At 45.2% G+C, this 17,516-nt stretch overlaps 1 protein-coding gene across 3 annotated transcripts in view; it reads left to right on the top strand.

Annotated features, from left to right (window-relative positions):
- The window catches only part of LOC122551868 (SNF2 related chromatin remodeling annealing helicase 1), a 151,423-nt gene extending 137,333 nt beyond the window's left edge, over positions 1 to 14,090 (top strand). For all 3 annotated transcript variants that reach the window (XM_087989445.1, XM_043694414.2, XM_043694416.2), the window contains 4 exons: positions 1,119 to 1,301; positions 2,123 to 2,223; positions 7,436 to 7,529; positions 13,339 to 14,090. In XM_087989445.1, coding sequence (XP_087845571.1) covers positions 1,119 to 1,301; positions 2,123 to 2,223; positions 7,436 to 7,529; positions 13,339 to 13,569 — 609 coding nt within the window. In that variant the 3' untranslated portion in view covers positions 13,570 to 14,090. The remainder of the gene's footprint in view (positions 1 to 1,118; positions 1,302 to 2,122; positions 2,224 to 7,435; positions 7,530 to 13,338) is intronic.
- The last annotated feature ends 3,426 nt before the right edge of the window (positions 14,091 to 17,516 follow it).

Below are 17,516 nucleotides of genomic sequence, written 5' to 3'. Positions count from 1 at the left end.
TTGTTCTTAAAAGCAAATCCAAATTCATGCTTCCTGGGTTGATCCTCTGGTTCTCCTCTCAAATAAAGTGTAAACAGCACCTTTTTCCATCAGCTGACCTTCACCTTCTCTTTGAGTCGCCTCCAGGTCAGCGAAGTAAATGTTGAAGTGCCTCAGTTCTTTGTTCTGGACTATTGTTTTGCTCATTGTCCATGAGGGTTCATATATTCCAGGTTCCGAGATTGAGTTTGAGTTTGACTTTGACTTTGGTGTTCAGACCACAGGTAGAGGAGCCCACTGGATGCAGTTTTCCAGCCAAGTTGGTGACTGAACAAACATTTTAGGGCACCTTTTCTAACCTATTCCCCCATTGGGGTGAGCACAGTGAATCCTGAAGAGGGTTGTCTGTAAGTAAGCTGCTGTATGCTCTCCTGTTCCTATTCCAAGAGTGGAACAAACTCCACCATCTATTGACTGTCTGTACCTAGGAACTTCCAGATCTCTCAATCCAACACCTCATCAGTGTTATGTGTGTGTGTGTGCCACTGTGAGAGACCCAGTACCAGTGGCAGGGTAACATTAATGATTGGAGTTCTGTCGACTGCTGCATCCTTCAGCTGCAATTGCAACCGTTAATATCGCATAAATTATTTTTGCTGACTTATTGTTGAGGCATTGTACTAGGTTGCACTTTGCTTCCTCCCTCTGACTTTATCAGAATGGGTGGCCCTGCCAAGAATTGAGAACTCCTCACAACATCTCTCTCAAGATCAATGGAGTACTCCAGCCACTCCTCTATAAGAAGGTAACAATCCATAGAAAGGAAAGAGAAGAATGAAATGATCTGTTAGGAAGAATGAGTACAGGTAATATGAATTATAATGAAGAAAGTGGAACGACATCACCAGGAATATACATACATCAATGGTGGCTAGATAAGGTAAGAAGGCTGTTAAAAAGCACATGAATCCTTGGCTTTAATAGAGGTATAGGTCACAAGATTAGACCAAATCTTTCTAAATCATTTAAATTTTGATATTTCATTCAGTTTTGGGGTCCACACTTTACAGATAATGTGTGGATTGACCTTGTGCTGTGAAACCAAGTGTGAATAACACAATTATTAATTTTGTTCGCAGAAAGTTAAATTTATCCGTATTGATGGCTCCACTTCCTCCTCCGATCGCCAGTCCCTATGTGACCAGTTCCAGTTTTCTGAGCAACGCTGTGTAGCTGTGCTGTCAATCACAGCTGCCAATATGGGCTTGACTTTATCCTCTGCTGATCTGGTCATCATTGCTGAACTTTTCTGGAACCCTGGTGTAAGTGAGAGTTCAGTTTAACAAGGAGAGTTTAAATCTGTTTTTTAAATATAGTTTAATATGATAAATTTCCTCATACGTTTGTCTTTCGTTAGTGTTTACTTTTGGCTGTAGTGGAGGATAATAATGGGAAACAGTATTTAATTATATTTATAGAGAATCATAGAATCTCTACAGTGTGGAAACAGGTCCTTCGGCCCAATAAGCCCACACCAACCCTCCGAAGAGTAACCCACCCAGACCCATTCCCTTACTCTATTATCCTATATTTACCCAGTGTGATGCCCCTAACCTACACATCCCTGAACACCATGGGTAATTTAGCACGGCCAATTCACCTAACCTGCACATTTTCGGATAATGGGAGGAAACCGGAGGAAACCCGCGTAGACATGGGGAAAATGTGCAAGCTCCACACCAATAGTCACCTGGTATTGAACCAAGGTCCCTGACACTGTGAGGCAGTAGTGCTAACCACTGAGCCACCATGCCACCCCAACAATGAATTACACTAAGGTGGAAACAACCAGCAATATTTAATATTTAATGTAAGACCTATTTTACTTATGGTGTGCTGCACAAGTCTCCGGAGTGGGAGTTAAAGACATAACGTTTCAAAACTGACCTCTGAAGGAAATGATACTGAGTTTGACGAGAAACATTCTGTTGAATGGGTTGTATAACTGGAACATTGTCTAGTTTCAGTACCTGGGATTGGGTATCTCCCAGCTGGGCAGTTGTTTGATTTTAGATATGATGTTCAGGGCCACTGATTTCATTCCTTTTTTGATATGTTGCCCTCTCTTATTTTGACTCTGCAGATCCTCTTTCAAGCTGAAGACAGAGTTCATCGCATAGGGCAGTCAAACTGTGTAGATATTCATTACTTGGTTGCTCGAGGCACTGCTGATGATTATCTCTGGTGAGGAAAGTTGACTGCATACTATATGACAGAGACAAAGACAGATTTCCCAGCTGCATCAACACACTTAGTTCTGAATCCAAGGTCTTTTTCCTAGGGTGAGAGCAGTTCAAAACTAGAGGACATAGTTTTAACGTGAGGGAGTAAAGATTTAAAAATAACCCAAGGGGCAACGTTTTCATGCAAAGGATGGAATGAGCTACCGAAGGAAGTGGTAGAGGTAGATACAACATTTGAAAAGTCAGAAGTGACACAACATCAGGTTATAGTCCAACAGGTTTATTTGAAATCACAAGCTTTCGAAGCACTGCTCCTTCGTCAGGTGAAGTGAAGGGAAGCACACAAGCACAGAATTTATAGGCAGAGAGATCAAAAAATAGTATAATTGGTGTAAATAGAGTGTCGATAGGCTGATTAACAAATCTTTGAAAGTGATCAAAAGTGTCAGACGGTGTGAGTAAAGTGTCAACAACTGAGTAGAAAGTGAAGGGATAGCCTATGATCTGTTTAATTGAGACAGCGAGGTAATTGCACAACGTTAAAAATAAGATGGTGTTGGAGACAAACCAAATGGCTGGAATAACCAATCTGAAGAAAGTTAACCAGACCCAAAACATTAACTCTGATTTCTCTTCACAGATGCTACGAGACCAGCTGAGCTTTTCCAGCAACATCTATTTTTGTTTCTGATTTACAGCGTCTGCAATCTTTCGGCTGGAACAAAATGATAGGCATCAGAGTTCCATGCTGAGGGTCTAACCAAAGTAATGAGTAATCCAAAACTATACACATGAATTAAGGTAGAGAGATTATAACAAGTTATCAAGGTGATGGTGTCAAAACAGAATAGTAAAAAAGATTTTATAGATACGCGACATTTTACAGATTTTCACGTAGCGCAACATGAACCCAAGATTACAGTTGAAGTCATCTTCATGGGTACAGAACTCGGCTATCAGTTTCTGCTTGGTAATTCTGCATTGTTATGTGTCTCGGAGGCCATCTCGGAGCATGCTTACCCAAAGATCAGCAGCTGAACTCCTTGATCGCTGAATTGTTCCCCGACTGGGAGGGAACATCCCTGTCTGGCAATTGTTGCATAGTGTCCATTCATCCATTGTTATAGCGTCTGCAGGTCTCACCAATATACCATGCCTTGGGGCATCCTTAACTGCAGCGTGTGAGAGAGATCACCTTGGCCAAGTCAAATGAGTATCTGTTGTGTATGAGGTGGGTGGTGTTCCCATGTATAATGGTAGTATCCGTGTCAGTGATCTGGACTGTCTTACAAAGATAGCCATGGCAGGGTTGTGTGAGGTTGTTGTCCTGAAGGCTGAGTAGTTTGCTGCAAAGAATGGTTTGTTGAAGGTTTATCGGTTGTGTAGAGGTGTAGGGATGACCTTGGCGCGATGTTCGTTGTCATCGAGGACGTGTTGAAGGCTGCAAAGAACATGGCGTCATTTCTCCGCTCCAGGGAAGTACTGGATGACAAAGGGTACTCTATCGGTGATTATCCTGTGTAAGTTTTCTGAGGAGGTGTTGAAGATTCTTGCTGTGGCATGTCGGAACTGGTGATTGATAAGTATCGTATCGTATCCTGTTTTTGCACTCATGGCGAGGAATTACTTCAACGACTACACAACGATATCAACAAATTTCATCCCACCATCAGACTTGCCATGGACTACTCTTCAGAATCAGCCTTATTCTTGGACACCTGCACCTCCACACACATCATTTACTGCATCCGCTGCACCTGATGTGGCCTCCTATACATTGGGGAGACAGGCAGCCTACTTTCAGAGAACACCTGTGGGACATCTGCACAAACAACCCAACTGCCCCGTGGCTGAACACTTTAACTCCCCCTCCCACTCCGCCAAGGACATGCAGGTCCTTGGCTGCCACCATTGCCAGACCATGGCAACACGACGCCTGGAGGAAGAGCGCCTCATCTTCCGTCTAGGAACCCTCCAACCACAAGGGATGAATGCAGATTTCTCCAGCTTTCTCATTTCCCCTCCCCCCACCTTATCTCAGTCCCAACGCTCAGACTCAGCACTGCCTTCTTGACCTGCAATCTTCTTCCCGACCTCTCTGCCCCCACCCCCTCTCCGGCCTATCACCCTCACCTTAACCTCCTTCCACCTATCGCATTCCCAACACCCTTCTCCCAAGTCCCTCCTCCCTACCTTTTATCTTAGCCTGCTTGGCACACCCTCCTCATTCCTGAAGAAGGGCATATGCCCGAAACGTTGATTCTCCTGCTCCTTGGATGCTGCCTGACCTCCTGCGCTTTTCCAGCAACACATTTTTCAGCTCTGATCACCAACATCTGCAGTCCTCACTTTCTCCTTATTCTTGGACACGCTCATCTCCATCAAGGATGGACACCTCAATACCTCATTCTACCGCAAGCTCACAGATTACCTCACAACGCTGCACTTCTCTAGCTTCCACTCAAAACGTGGTAAAGAAGCCATCCCCTAGGTACAAGCCCTGCAAATACACAGGATCTACTCCGACAAGGAGAATGCGATGGGCACCTAAAGATGCTGAAAGACACCCTGATAAGAATAGCATACTTAGCATCATGTGACCTCTGACCTTGTCCACGCCAGTTCAACACCGGCACCTCCACATCTCATCACTTAAAAGGCATCTGGATGGGTATATGAATAGGAAAGATTTAGAGAGATATGGGCTAAATGCTGGCAAATGGGACTAGGTCAGATTGGAATATCTGGTCAGTGTGGACAAGTTGGACCAAAGAATCTGTTTCCTTGCTCCATTACTTTATGATTCTGTTTGGTGTGAGTTGGCTTTGTCCATTTTGCCTTCATTTGCCTCCTTTCCCTGGCTGTCATTAGGAAACTGAACTCCAGAAAGTCACCTGCACATTCATGAACCCTCAGGTTTCAGTTCCACACTGAGCGGGAATGAAAAATTGGTTACAGCACAGGAGGAGGCCATCTGTCCATCTTAGCCTGCTGGACAAACTTTCCTCATTCCTGAAGAAGGGCTTATGCCCGAAACATCGATTCTCCTGTTCCCTGGATGCTGCCTGACCTGCTGTGCTTTTCCAGCAACACATTTTCAGCTCTGATCTCCAGCATCTGCAGACCTCACTTTCTCCATCTGTCCATCACTCCTATCCTAGCTCCCCAAAACAGCAGCTAACTTACTACCACTTACCATGTTGCTTCCTTGCCTAGTCATCTTCAAGTAATGATCCAGTTCTATTTAATGCCTTAATTAAACCTGCCTCCATCACACGGGCAGGAAGTGAGCTGGCAGGGTAGCTCTTTCAGGAGCCAGTACAGACACAATGGGTCAAATGGCCTCCATCTATTCTATAAAATTCTAGACTTCAAGTGCTTTCCATACACTAACCACTCACCTTATGAAAAATGTTTTTCCTCACATTGCCATTGCTTCTTTTGAGGCAAACAAACTGCAGATGCTGGAATCCAAGATAGGCAGGAGGCTGGGGGAACACAGCAAGGCAGGCAGCATCAGGAGGGACAGGCAGGAGGCTGGGGGAACACAGCAAGGCAGGCAGCATCAGGAGGGACAGGCAGGAGGCTGCGGGAACACAGCAAGGCAGGCAGCATCAGGAGGGACAGGCAGGAGGCTGGGGGAACACAGCAAGGCAGGCAGCATCAGGAGGGACAGGCAGGAGGCTGCGGGAACACAGCAAGGCAGGCAGCATCAGGAGGGACAGGCAGGAGGCTGGGGGAACACAGCAAGGCAGGCAGCATCAGGAGGGACAGGCAGGAGGCTGGGGGAACACAGCAAGGCAGGCAGCATCAGGAGGGACAGGCAGGAGGCTGGGGGAACACAGCAAGGCAGGCAGCATCAGGAGGGACAGGCAGGAGGCTGGGGGAACACAGCAAGGCAGGCAGCATCAGGAGGGACAGACAGGAGGCTGGGGGAACACAGCAAGGCAGGCAGCATCAGGAGGGACAGGCAGGAGGCTGGGGGAACACAGCAAGGCAGGCAGCATCAGCAGGTGGATAAGTTAACGTTTCAGGAGTAACCCTTCTTCAGGACTGGGGTGTGGGTGTAGGGGGAACTGCAGATAAAGGGGGTGGTGGGCGCGGGGTGGTGATGTGAGGACAGCTGAAGACTAGTAGAGGGTATGATCCGGTTGGTCAAGGGGAAGAAGGAATACGGTAGGTGGCTGGGAGGAGTGGAAGGGAGAGGGAGGGCTGAGAAGAAAGTTTAGGGATGGGGGGTAGGTTATTTGATTTACCTTAAATTTGTGCCCTCTGGTTCTTGAGCTTTCCATCAATGGAATAGTTTCTCCCTATCCACTCTGTCCAGATTCAGGTTTTTGACATTTCAATCCCCTGTCAGCTTTCTCTACCCAGATTGCTGCTTAGTCTGTGTGGATTCGTTCCAAATTGGTCTCTGTTGGCTAAATGGTCCCATATTCAAATGTACAGCAGATTGCAGGCACTTATCATATATCCCAAACAGGGCATCATGGTTGGGGGCAGTTCACTCACATAGAGCACCAAAGAGTCCCACAGGGCCCCAGGGTGGGGAAAGACCGGTTCCCACAGGGCCCCAGGGTGCAGAAGGGCCCGGTCCCATGGGGCCCCAGGGTGGGGAAAGACCGGTTCCCACAGGGCCCCAGGGTGGAGAAGGGCCCGGTCCCATGGGGCCCCAGGGTGGGGAAAGACCGGTTCCCACAGGGCCCCAGGGTGGAGAAGGGCCCGGTCCCATGGGGCCCCAGGGTGGGGAAAGACCGGGTCCCACAGACTCTAGGGTGGGCAAGGGCAATGTCCCATGGGGCCCCAGGGTAGGGAAAGGCCCGGTCCCAGGGCGGGGAAGGGCCCGGTCTCACGGGACCCCAGGGTGGGGAAGTGGGAAAGGCCCGGTCTCACGGGGCCCCAGGGTGGGGAAGGGCCATGTCTCATGGTGCACCTGTGGGGCTGTGGTCAGGTGGTGGGGTGGGAGGTGTGTTGGGTAGGGAGATTCCCGTCTCCATCAGTAAGAGGGTTTCAAAGATCAGAAGCAAAGCTTCATTAAAAGAGTTTGGAATAGACACTATGTCAAGAACTTAGCTCAGATTTCAGCAGGACAGGGTAATAGATAAAAGTGAGTTGGAGGTAGTGGAAATTGAGGAGAGTTACCTAATATCTGCTGTCAGGTGCCATGCAGCTCCTCTGCAATTTACTGACCTCTGTTCTCAATGTATTTCCAGGCCCATAATTCAAGAAAAGGTCAAGATTCTTGGACAGGCTGGTCTGTCAGAAAACAACTTTGCAGAGACTGAAACAACAGATTATTTTCGACAGGTAAATAACCAGTTTCTCAACTCTGTATTTTCCTCATATAGCCCCATTCTGTACCTGAACTGGGAGTGTTTGGTGAGGACAGTGTAGAGTGATCTTTACTCTGTATCTAGCCCTGTATTGTCCTGGGAATTGGAGAATTATACAGGACTGAAAAGACCCTCTGGCCCATTGAATCTACGCCAGCCATCTGCACTAGTCCCACCTTCCAGCACTTTGAGTCATAGAGATGTGTAGCATGGAAACAGACCCTTCGGTCCTATAACCTTGAATGTTATAACATTCTAAGCTTTCATCCATGTACTTTTGAATGTTTAGCCAGCAAGGAGTTAAAAGAGCTCCTGTAATTTCCTCCCTTGACTCCACAGCAACTTGGGATACAACTCATTCAGACATGTGCATTTGTCCTATTTCAAGCCCACCAAATAATATCAATCTGCTCAAGAACTTCACTGCCCCGCTTCCCAAATTCTGAACCTACATAACCTCCTCATTCAGAGTGAAGACAAATGTGAAGTACGTTAACATGTCTGTCTCCATGCCCTCTTGGTCCATGATGGGCCCTGCTCTTTCCCTTAATGTACTTAGAGAATATCTTGAGATTTTCCCCTCATTTTACCCATCAGTATCTCATCATGCCCTCTCATTGTTCGCCAAATTGCTTCCTTAAGATTACCCCATCCCCGAACATTCTACACTCTGTTCAGACTTCCATTTGTGGATGTGGTGCCATTAAAGCAGGCTGCTTTGCCCTGGGTGATATCAAGCGTCTTGAGTGTTCTTGGAGCTGCACTCATCCAGCAAGTAGAGAGTGTTTCATCACACTTCTGCCTCATGCCTTACAGATAGTAGAAAGGCTTTGGGAAGTCAGGAGGTGGGAAAACAGCCCCAGCCTATTCAGCCTCTCCCCATAGCTCAAACCCTCCAACCCCAGCAACATTTTTATACATCTTTTCTGAGCCCTTTCAAGTTTCACAACATCTTTCCAGCAGCAGGAGACCAGAATTGCATACAGTATTCCAAAAGTGGCCTAAGCAATGTCCTATGCAGTCATAACATGACCTCCCAACTCCTATACACAATGCAGTGACTAATAAAGGCACTCATACCAAACACTACCTTCACTATCCTGTCTACCTGTAAGTCCACTTCCAAGGAATTATGAACTTACACTCTAAGGTCTTTGTTCAGCAACACACCCCAGGACCTTACCAGTAAGTGAGTAAGTCCTGCCCTGATTTGCCTTTCCAAAATGCAGTATCTCACATTTATCTAAATTCAACTCCATCTGCCACTCCTTGCCCATTGGTCCATCTCCTCCAATGTTCATATATATTCATATATATAAATGACAAAAACAGTGGACTCAGCACCGATCCTTGTGGCACACCGCTGGTCACAGGCCTGCAGTCTGAAAAGCAACCTTCCACTATGTGACGATGCTGCCCCTTTAACAAGGTTAATATGTCCTTGGTTTTTTTCTAGAGGGGTCGTAAATACAGAGATGCTGATATGTCTGGAAGTGGCTTCTTTAAACAATGGCAGGGGAGTGACCAGCTCACCCGGTTCCAGTTTTTTTTTTCTAGTTTTGGTTTCATTTTTAGCAGGGAGTAAGAAAACTGCTGATAGCAGAGAAGCAGCCACAGTGAAAAGAGGTTCCATGTTTTAACAGAAGTCTTGCCTGTACTTTCTCTCTGAAATCTCTCCTGCTTGTAAGAACCTGTGTTTGTATTTACTTTTTGCCAAGGGGTGTGTTTATAGGATGTTGCAGGAATTAGAACATCTTCATTATGTGGCAATAGGGTCGCTTGGGTTTTCAAATAAATTGTTATTCTAAATTGTTTTCTTTTGTTCGTGTTTCATCTGTAGTGGTTAAATAAATTTTGTTTTGTTTAAAGCTGAGTGGTTTGAACTGGCTGCATTACTGTTGGAATATCCACTTCACATCTTCTTCAAAAAAAATTTAAAAAGTTAGGGTCTAGGCTACCTTCTTTAAAATATTTTGAGGGGGTCTGGCCTGGTCCATAACAACCACCACTCTGTCTTCTACCTTCGAACTACTTCTGTATCCAAATGGCTAGGTCCCCCCCCCCCCCCCCCGTATTCCATGTAATCTAACCTTGCTAACCAGTCTACATTGAGGATCGTTGTCAAACACCTTACTGAAGTCCATATAGATCACATCCACCACTCTGCCCTCATCGATCCTCTTTGTTACTCCTTAAAAAAACTCAATCAAGTTGGTGAGAGATGATTTTCCACAAACAAAGCCATGTTGACTATCCCTAATCAGTTCTTGCCTTTCCAAATACCTGTAAATCCTGTCCAACAGAATTCCCTCCAATAATTTGCCCATCACTGATGTCAGGCTCAGTGGTCTATAGATCCCTGACTTTTCCTTACCACCTTTCTTAAATAGTGGCACCACATTAGCCAACCTCTAGTCTTCAGGCAGCTCACCTGCAGCTATTAATGATACAAATATTTCAGCAAGGGCCCAGCAATCACTAGCTTCCCAGAGTTCTATGGTACACCTGATCAGGTCTTGGAGACAGAACAAAGAAAATTTACAGCCCAGGAACAGGCCCTTCAACACTCCAAGCCTGAGCCGATCCAAATCTACTATCTAAACCTGTCGCCCAATTCCTAAGCATCTGCATCCCTCTGCTCCCCACCTACTCATGCATCTGTCCAGACGCATCTTAAATGAATCTACCGTCCCTGCCTCTACCACATCTGCTGGCAACACATTCCAGACACACACCACCCTCTGTGTAAAGTACTTGCCGTGTGTATCCCCCTTAAACTTTGCACTTCTCACCTTGAGAGCATGACCTCTCGTTATTGAATTCTTCACCCTGGGAAAGAGCTTATCTCTATCTACCCTGTCTACACCCTTCATGATTTTGTAAACTTCAATCAGGTCCCCCCTCAATCTCCTTGTATTCTAATGAAAACAAATCTAACCTACTCAACCTCTCTTCATAGCTAGCACCTTCCATACCAGGCAACATCCTCATAAACCTTCTCTGCACCCTCTCTAAAGTGTCCACATCCTTTTGGTAATGTGGCAACCAGAACTGTACACAGTATTCTAAATGCGGCCAAACCAATGTCTTGTACAATTTTAACATGACTTGCCAGCTCTTATACTCAATACCCCATCCGATGAAGGCAAGCATACCATATGCCTTCTTGACCACTCTATCCACCTGTGCAGCAATCTTCAGGGTACAATGGACCAGCACTCCCAGAACTCTCTGCTCATCAACTTTTCCCAAGGCTCTTCCTTTTACAGTATAATTTGCTCTAGAATTAGATTTCACAAAATGTATCACCTCACATTTGTCTGGATTGAACTCCCATCTTCCACTTTTCTGCCCAACTCTCCAGTCTATATTCTTCTGTATTCTTTGACAGTCCCTTATGCTTTCTGCTACTCCACCAATCTTCTTGTCATCTGCAAACTTGTTGATCATATCAACAATGTCCTCTTCCAGATCATTTATGTATATCACAAACAACAGTGGCCCCAACACTGACCCCTGTGGAACACCACTGGTCACCTTTCTCCATTTCGAGAACTCCCCTTTAACTACTATTCTGTCTCCTGTTGCTCAACCAGTTCTTTATCCACCTGCTAGAACACCCTGCACACCATGTGACTTCACTTTCTCAATCAGTTTACCATGGGGGGAACCTTAATCAAACGCCTTACTAAAGTCCATGTATATGACATCTACAGCCCTATCTTCATCTATCAACTTGGTCACTTCCTCAAAGAACTCTATTAAGTTGGTAAGGCATGATATCCCCCGGTCAAAACCATGTTGCCTATCACTGATAAGCCCATTCTTTTCTAAATATAAATAGATCCTATCCCTCAGTACCTTCTCCAGCAACTTTCCCACCACTGACGTCAGGCTCACTGGTCTGTTGTTACCCGGAATATCCCTACTACCCTTCTTGTTCAGGGGACAACATGAGTAACCTTCCAGTCCTCCAGCATCTCACCTGTATTTAAGGATGCTACAAAGATATCTGTCAGGGTCCAAGCTATTTCCTCTCTCGCCTCTCTCAGCAACCAGGGATAGATCCCATTCAGTCCTGGGGATTTGTCCACCTTAATAGCCTCTAGCCTACCTAACACATCTTCCCTATTTATGTCAACGTCATCCAGACTAATAAACTTCTATCTCTAATCTCAACATTCATCATGTTCCTCTCCTCAGTGAACACATGCAAAGATTTATCCATCTTTGTGTTTTAAGACTCCAGCACCACATCCTCTGTAATATGGTCATTTTTCAAGCTATTCATTTCTCCACATTCTCTATCTTCTTTATTCTTCTACACAGTAAACACTGATGCAAAATACTCATTTAGTATCACCTGAATCTCCTGTGGTTCCACACACAGGCAGCTTTGCTGATCTTTAAGGGGCCCTACTCTCTCCGTAGTTACCCTTTCGTCCTTAATGTTTTATGGAATCCTTTTGGATTCTCTTTAACCCTGTATGCCAAAGCTATCTCATGTCCCCTTTTTGCCCTCCCGATTTCCCTTTTAAGTATACTCCTCATGCCTTTATATTTTTCCAGGGATTCACTCGATCTCTACTGTCAATGCCTGATATTTGCTTCCTCCTTATTCTTTAGTAAAACTTCAGTTTCTGTAGTCATCCAGCCTTGCCCTTCACCCTAACAGGAACATACTGTTTCTGCACTCTCATGATCTCATGTTTGAAGGTTCCCATTTTCTAGCCATCCTTTTATTTGCGAACATCTGCTCCACATCAACTTTTGAAAGTTCTTGCTTAATACATCAAAATTGACCTTTAGAACTTTAACTTTTAGATCCAGTCTATTCTTTTCCACCATTATTTTAAAACTAATAGAATTATGGTCAGTAGCCTCAAAGTGCTCCCCCATTGATATCTCAGTCACCTACCCTGCCTGGTTTCCCAACAGTAGGTTAAACATTGCACCTTCTCTAGTAGGTACATCCACATACTGAATCAGGATATTTTCTTGTACACAACACATTCCTCTCCATCCAAGCCAATAACACTATGGCAGTCCCAGTCTAATTGGAAAGTTAAAATCCACAACTGAGATCTCCTTACAAATTTGTTTCTCAATTTCCTGCTGACTATTGTACGGTCTGTCATTCAATCCCAATTACCTTTCCTGTATGCATTCCCAGGAATATCCTTCCTAAGTACAGCAGTAATATTATCCTTAATAAAAAATACTACACCTTCTCCTTGCCCCTCTTTCTATCCTTCCTTTACCCTGGAACATAAAACTGCCAGTCCTGTCCATTCCTGAACCACGTCTCTGTAATTGTTATGATATCCCAGTTCCTAACCACACCCTGAGTTCATCTGCCTTCCCTTTAGGCTTCTTGCATTGAAATAAATGCAGTTTAATTTATCAGTCCTACCTTGTTCTCTGCTTTTTAAAAGCCTTTTTCAAACAGAGAGTGGTGGGAACGTGGATTGCCCTGGAAAGGTAGCTGAGGCAGGAAACCTCACAACATCTGCTGTATGACTATAATTTTATGGCATAGTTCTTGTTCCTGGTTTGTGTGTTTCTATGCCACACAGTCCAGAGTTTTGAGCTGCTTGTGTGCCCTGGACTTGTGTGGGAAATTTTTTCAAGGACTAGGGGACTTTCAGGATCTTGAGAGGAGATGGAGGCTTCGTTTTGGTCTTTAGATATAGGCTTTTTGACTTGGATTTGGACTTTTGGACTTTTGGTCACTTCCATTTTTATTATTTGATGAATCTGAGTTGGTTTATATTTGTCTATAGGGTCCAAGACAGATGAAAATGGTTGATTTTCTCCAAACAGCATTTGATTCTGAAGATATAGATGATGAAGCTCTTCTGCTTGAAGCTGCTGATGTCTGTCTTCATTCTCACCGGGACACTGGCATCGATCCTGGAAGCAGCTTCTGCACTGACACTGGAATTTCGCAACAATCTAATGATACAGAGAGTCCCCCTAAAAAGAGACGGATTGAGGAGTATTTTACCAAATAATGCGATTCTATTTGAAATAAGAAATTCAACCAGAAAATGCACATATTTGTGTAAATGAGTACATTTTGTAAATAATGTATAGTAAAAATGGTCATAAACTGAAACAATGTTTTACAAAGGAGTGCAACTAAGACTCAGTTAGTCTGGAGAAATTTGGTGAAGAGCATGTATAGTTTTTATACCTGCATTAAGTGCTAAATCATCTAGAAACAACCTAGGGGGTGTGGTTGTACGTTAATGGGAATTTGGGGGGGTGTGAGTGAGGGGGCTGTGACGTTGTGTTGAAATGGTGTAGGTTGTTATGTCTTAGGTTGGAGGTGTGTGCTACATTCTTTTTTCAGTCCCAGTCCTCCATTGATCACAACAAAATTTAAATTGAACAGATTGGTGAAATAGGCAATTCTATAATGTTAGTGTGTGTCTGGTTCAATGTATGAACAAACCAGCTAAGTTTCTTTAGACAGCAACAAATAACTGGTTTACAGACCCTCTCAAATAAACATACAACAATTATTGACAAAGTTTGCATACTTAAAATTCCTTGATAACAAAAGAAACATGAACACACATAAACTCATGAAGAAAGAAATGTCACAGATTGTCCAAAATGGCGCTCTAAATCCAAAATTATTCTACAAACACAAGCTGTTGACGCTGGGATGTCTCCCTGGACTGGTTATGTTCCCTTTTTTGGAGGTGAGGTGGTAGATACCAACTAATCATTTAGCTCATGCACTTTGCTGAGAAGAATTATAAAGTCACATTGGACTGTTGCTCCTCAGGCAGGTCTCCAATTCTCTGAGTTCAAAAATACAATCATCTTACTCCACCCATAGTCTGGGCTTCTTGACCTCCTCTGCAAAGGTTTCCAAGCTTCATGACTCCATTGAAGCTCCTTGCTCCTTGCAGATCCAACATTATTGGACCCCATGCCTTTTCCTCCAGACAAATTCATATTTAGATGAATCTATATACAGAGGAACCTCGATTATCCGAATATCAATTATCTGAATATCAGATTATCTGAAGGAGACCTCGAGGTCCCGATGGAAACATTACATCAAAGGCGTGTTTTCAACACTGATCGCAGCTTTTGTTTATATTGATTAAAAGTGAACTCGGCCAAGAACAGTCCTGCACTGGGAGCCCAGGCACCATCTTCAAATGACTGAGGTCCCGCCCACTCTATTCCCACACACTTTCCCTGGAGTTTAACACAGGTGTGTACCCTAAACCTCCCCCCCCCCCCCCCCCCCCCTTTCCCCAACATTGCCCTGTACAGGGCAGAGGTGGAACCTGTCAAAACCTTGCAGTAAAATGTGTGTGTGCTCGTGCTATTTGGAGACTCACCCCTCAAAAGGCTGCAGCAGTCTAGGTTGCCCCGGAGTGGGGCGGGGCAGGCTGGGGACGTGTTAGACGGGGTTGGGGGATGGGCAGGAGTGGGGGGAAGGGGGGCAGTGTTGGACAGGGTTGAGGTGTAGGGGGGTGCAGTGTTGGACAGGGTTGGGGGAAGGGGGGGCAGTGTTGGATGGGGTTGAGGGGTGGGGGAAGGGGGGGGGTCAGTGTTCAGTAGGGGAAGGGGGGCAGTGTTGGATAGGGGTGGGGGGAAAGGGAGGGTGTTGGATGGGGTTGAGGGGTGGGGGGAGGGGCGGGCGGTGTTGGATGGGGTGGGGGGTAAGGGGCTGGTGTTGGACGAGGTTAGTGGCGGGGCGGGTGGGGGCTCGCGTGTGGCGTGGTGTGCTGCTGCCTTGTCTCCTGAACAGGGAGCGGACTTAACAGAAAACTCCAAGCCCCAGAGGAAAGGCATTGAATCAATTATCCGAACAATCAGTTATCCGGACACAGTAGTGCCTGTCCATTTTGTTCAGATAATCGAGGTTCCTCTGTAATCATTTTTATAAAATTTACCTTTGGATCACATCAGTTCATAACGCATCGACCCTTGAGAGAAATGAAATGTAGCCCAGATTTTCCTTTAATTCACTCATGGGACAGTGGTGCTGGTAGGGCCAACATTTATTCCAAATTGCCCTTGAGAAGGTAGTGGTGAGCTATTTTCTTGAGCCACTGTAATCCATGTGCTGTAGGTAGATCCACAATGCTGTTACAGTGGAAGTTCCAAGATTTGGCCAGCAACACTGAAGGAGTGAGTCCTTCCAGCCTGATCTGACATACTATATAATCATGGCTAACCCACTGGGACAATGTTATATTCACTGTTTCCCTCCACACCCCTTAATACCTTTAATACCTAAGAATTTATTTTCAACAAAGTTGATATCAGTAACCCATGAATTTGGAGATCATATATAGGGTTTACCAGGTAAGGATAGCAACTTCTAGAGTCATATTGGACTCAAAACATTAACTTATTTTTATTCACTTGTGGGACGTAGGCTTCGTTAGCTAGCTAGCATTTGAATGAATGATTTATTGTGACGTATTTTACAGTCAACAATACAGTAAAGTATTGTGAAAAGCTTCAAATGTTGCCACGATTCGGCTCCATTTTGAATAACTGAAGAATTTTAAAAATTTTAAAAATTGCTGAAAAAGAGTTCACCTTCATCCCACCATCTCCATTATGGTCCCTGAGCTGGCTTATCAACATTGGTGGGTCCCACGCAGGTGGCAGTGCAGGCAATGTCAGAGTCACCATTCCACAGGCACCATCTGTTCACCGCAATCAATGCTGCTCCTACTACTGCATTGCCACCGTCTGCTTTCGAATGAAAACATCAAGGTCGACTCTTATTCAGGCACCATCTTTTCAACCACCTCACTGACATCACCCCTGCTGACATATCAGCTGCCGATGCCCGGTTCCATGTTGGATCCACCCTTGCCCTCTGCCAACAAAAGCCACAGAAAGAAAATGACGGAAAAGAAATGCAGATGGAAATAGGAGCAGAGGAATCCTGGGCTCAAGAGCCTGAACTTGGCATTCTCCTCCTCCACCATTATACGAGACCTAATTTATTGCCTGTCCCTAATTGCTCGAGAAGATAGTGGTCAGGTGAATGCTTGGTTAAAGGATGATGCAGGAGGGAGGCCTTTAGATTTTTGGATCATTGGGACAGTTTCTGGGATAAGTGGGTTCTGTACAAACTGGATAGACTGCTCCTGAACTGGAATGGGTCTAATATCTTTTCTGGGAAGTTTGTTTGTGCAGTTGGGGAGGTTTTAAACTGATTTAGCAGAGATATGGGGCACAGAATAGATGTAAAGTCAGGAGCAAGGCCCAATTAGACTTAAGTTCATAAGACATACGAGCAGAAATTAGACCATTCAGCCCATTGAGTCTGCTCTGCCATTCAATCATGGCTGATAAGTTTCTCAACCCCGTTCTCTGCTTTCTCCCCATAACTCTTGATCCCCTTGATATTCAAGAACCTATCTATCTCTGTCTTAAATATACTCAATGACCTGGCCTCCACAGCCTCCTTTGGCAGTGAATTCCATAGATTCACCACTCTCTGGCTGAAGAAGTTTCTCCATATCTCCGATCTAAAAGGTCTTCCTTTTACACTAAGGCTGTGCTCTTGAGTCCTAGTCTTTCCTCCCAGTGATGTTGGTGAAGTCAAATGACTATTTCTCATCTGTATTCACAAAGGAGATGTAGCTGGGCAGAAGTGGTTTTAGATGTTTTAACAGGTGTATCGGTTTATAATTCCTCAGGGCCTGATAAAATGTATCCCAGGCTCATCTTCCGGCTAGGAACCCTCCAACCACAAGGGATGAACTCGGATTTCACCAGTTTCCTCATTTCCCCTCCCCCCACCCTGTCTCAGTCAAATCCATCAAATTCAGCACCGCCTTCCTAACCTGAGATCTTCTTCCTGACCTCTCCGCCCCCACCCCAGTCTGACCTATCACCCTCACCTTGACCTCTTTCCACCTATCACATTTCCGACGCCCCTCCCCCAAGTCCCTCCTCCCTACCTTTT

Source organism: Chiloscyllium plagiosum, unplaced genomic scaffold (genome assembly GCF_037043375.1).
Source record: "Chiloscyllium plagiosum isolate Xiang-an unplaced genomic scaffold, Cpla_swu_hap1 HiC_scaffold_7, whole genome shotgun sequence".
Classification (NCBI taxonomy): domain Eukaryota; kingdom Metazoa; phylum Chordata; class Chondrichthyes; order Orectolobiformes; family Hemiscylliidae; genus Chiloscyllium; species Chiloscyllium plagiosum.
This window is presented reverse-complemented; position numbering and strand designations above follow the sequence as displayed.